Source organism: Octopus bimaculoides, chromosome 4 (assembly GCF_001194135.2).
Source record: "Octopus bimaculoides isolate UCB-OBI-ISO-001 chromosome 4, ASM119413v2, whole genome shotgun sequence".
NCBI classification, from domain to species: domain Eukaryota; kingdom Metazoa; phylum Mollusca; class Cephalopoda; order Octopoda; family Octopodidae; genus Octopus; species Octopus bimaculoides.
Genome location: NC_068984.1, coordinates 144,973,114 through 144,974,129, shown reverse-complemented (window position 1 = coordinate 144,974,129; position 1,016 = coordinate 144,973,114). Strand labels below are relative to the sequence as shown.

At 34.5% G+C, this 1,016-nt stretch overlaps 2 protein-coding genes across 2 annotated transcripts in view; both read right to left on the bottom strand.

Moving 5' to 3' along the window:
- Positions 1-1,016, bottom strand: part of LOC106878757 (uncharacterized) — a 401,005-nt gene that overhangs the window by 314,711 nt on the left and 85,278 nt on the right. The window lies entirely within an intron of this gene.
- Positions 1-1,016, bottom strand: part of LOC106878760 (uncharacterized) — a 109,042-nt gene that overhangs the window by 22,978 nt on the left and 85,048 nt on the right. Inside the window, exon 12 of the mRNA XM_052967579.1 lies at positions 437-560. Within this exon, the coding sequence (XP_052823539.1) occupies positions 437-560 (124 nt within the window). The remainder of the gene's footprint in view (positions 1-436; positions 561-1,016) is intronic.

Genomic DNA, 1,016 nt, shown 5'->3' with positions numbered 1-1,016 from the left:
TATTATTAATATATTAATATATTAATATATATATATGTATACGCATTTTAAGTCGAATATATAACTTTATGAGAATGATTGTCTAATTTGAGTTTATATCTTAATTCTTATATATATATATATATATATATATATATATATACACACACATACATATATGTATACATACATACATACATATATAGTCACACACATACATATATACATACATACATATATACGTGTGTGTGTGTGCTTCATGTTATTCTAGAAGACTTAATGCTGTCCAGTCCAATATATAGCTTAACAGTGAACATAAAATATTCACAAGAAAATGTCCTTACTACTGAGTAACTCAAAAGATCTTATATGGAGAATACGGTATTGGTAAAACAAACAAATAAACAAATAAACAAGCGGACAAATAAAAAAATAAAGAATTAGAAATAATTCTTACCCTGAGGACAACTGATGTGGGTCCGTACGCTGCTTGACACTGCAGGTCCGCTTCACTACCTCCAACCGCTTTACCCGTTCCTTTTGACGACTGCGAACCTCCGCCAAGGCAGTTGTTGTTGGAACTAACAAAATGGTGTTTTTTACAGAGTAGCGTAGGTGGGGGGGGGGCGAGGATGACGACGATGATCGAGGAAGAGGAGCAGGGGGGAGATGAGAAGGAGGGGAGGAGCAGAAGAAAAGAGGAAAAGGCATGAAAATGTAATGTTTTCGTTAATAATTTAAAGACACATCGACATATATAGACACAGACAAACACTTTGGGGTACAAGGGTTTATAGGAGGGAGATAGAGGGTGGTAGAGGGTGATAGGGATGACTGAATCTACACCAGATACGACTGGTATTTTCTTTTAAACGGTCGTAGCAGTATCCAATACAAAATGAATTCTTGTAGGATTTGAATTCAGGGAGCGAAGGTAACTGCGTTATTGTCAATTCGACATGCAACCGTTTATGTTATTCCACAGTACTTAATATAGTAAGACACAGTAGATGTTATATATATATATATATATATAT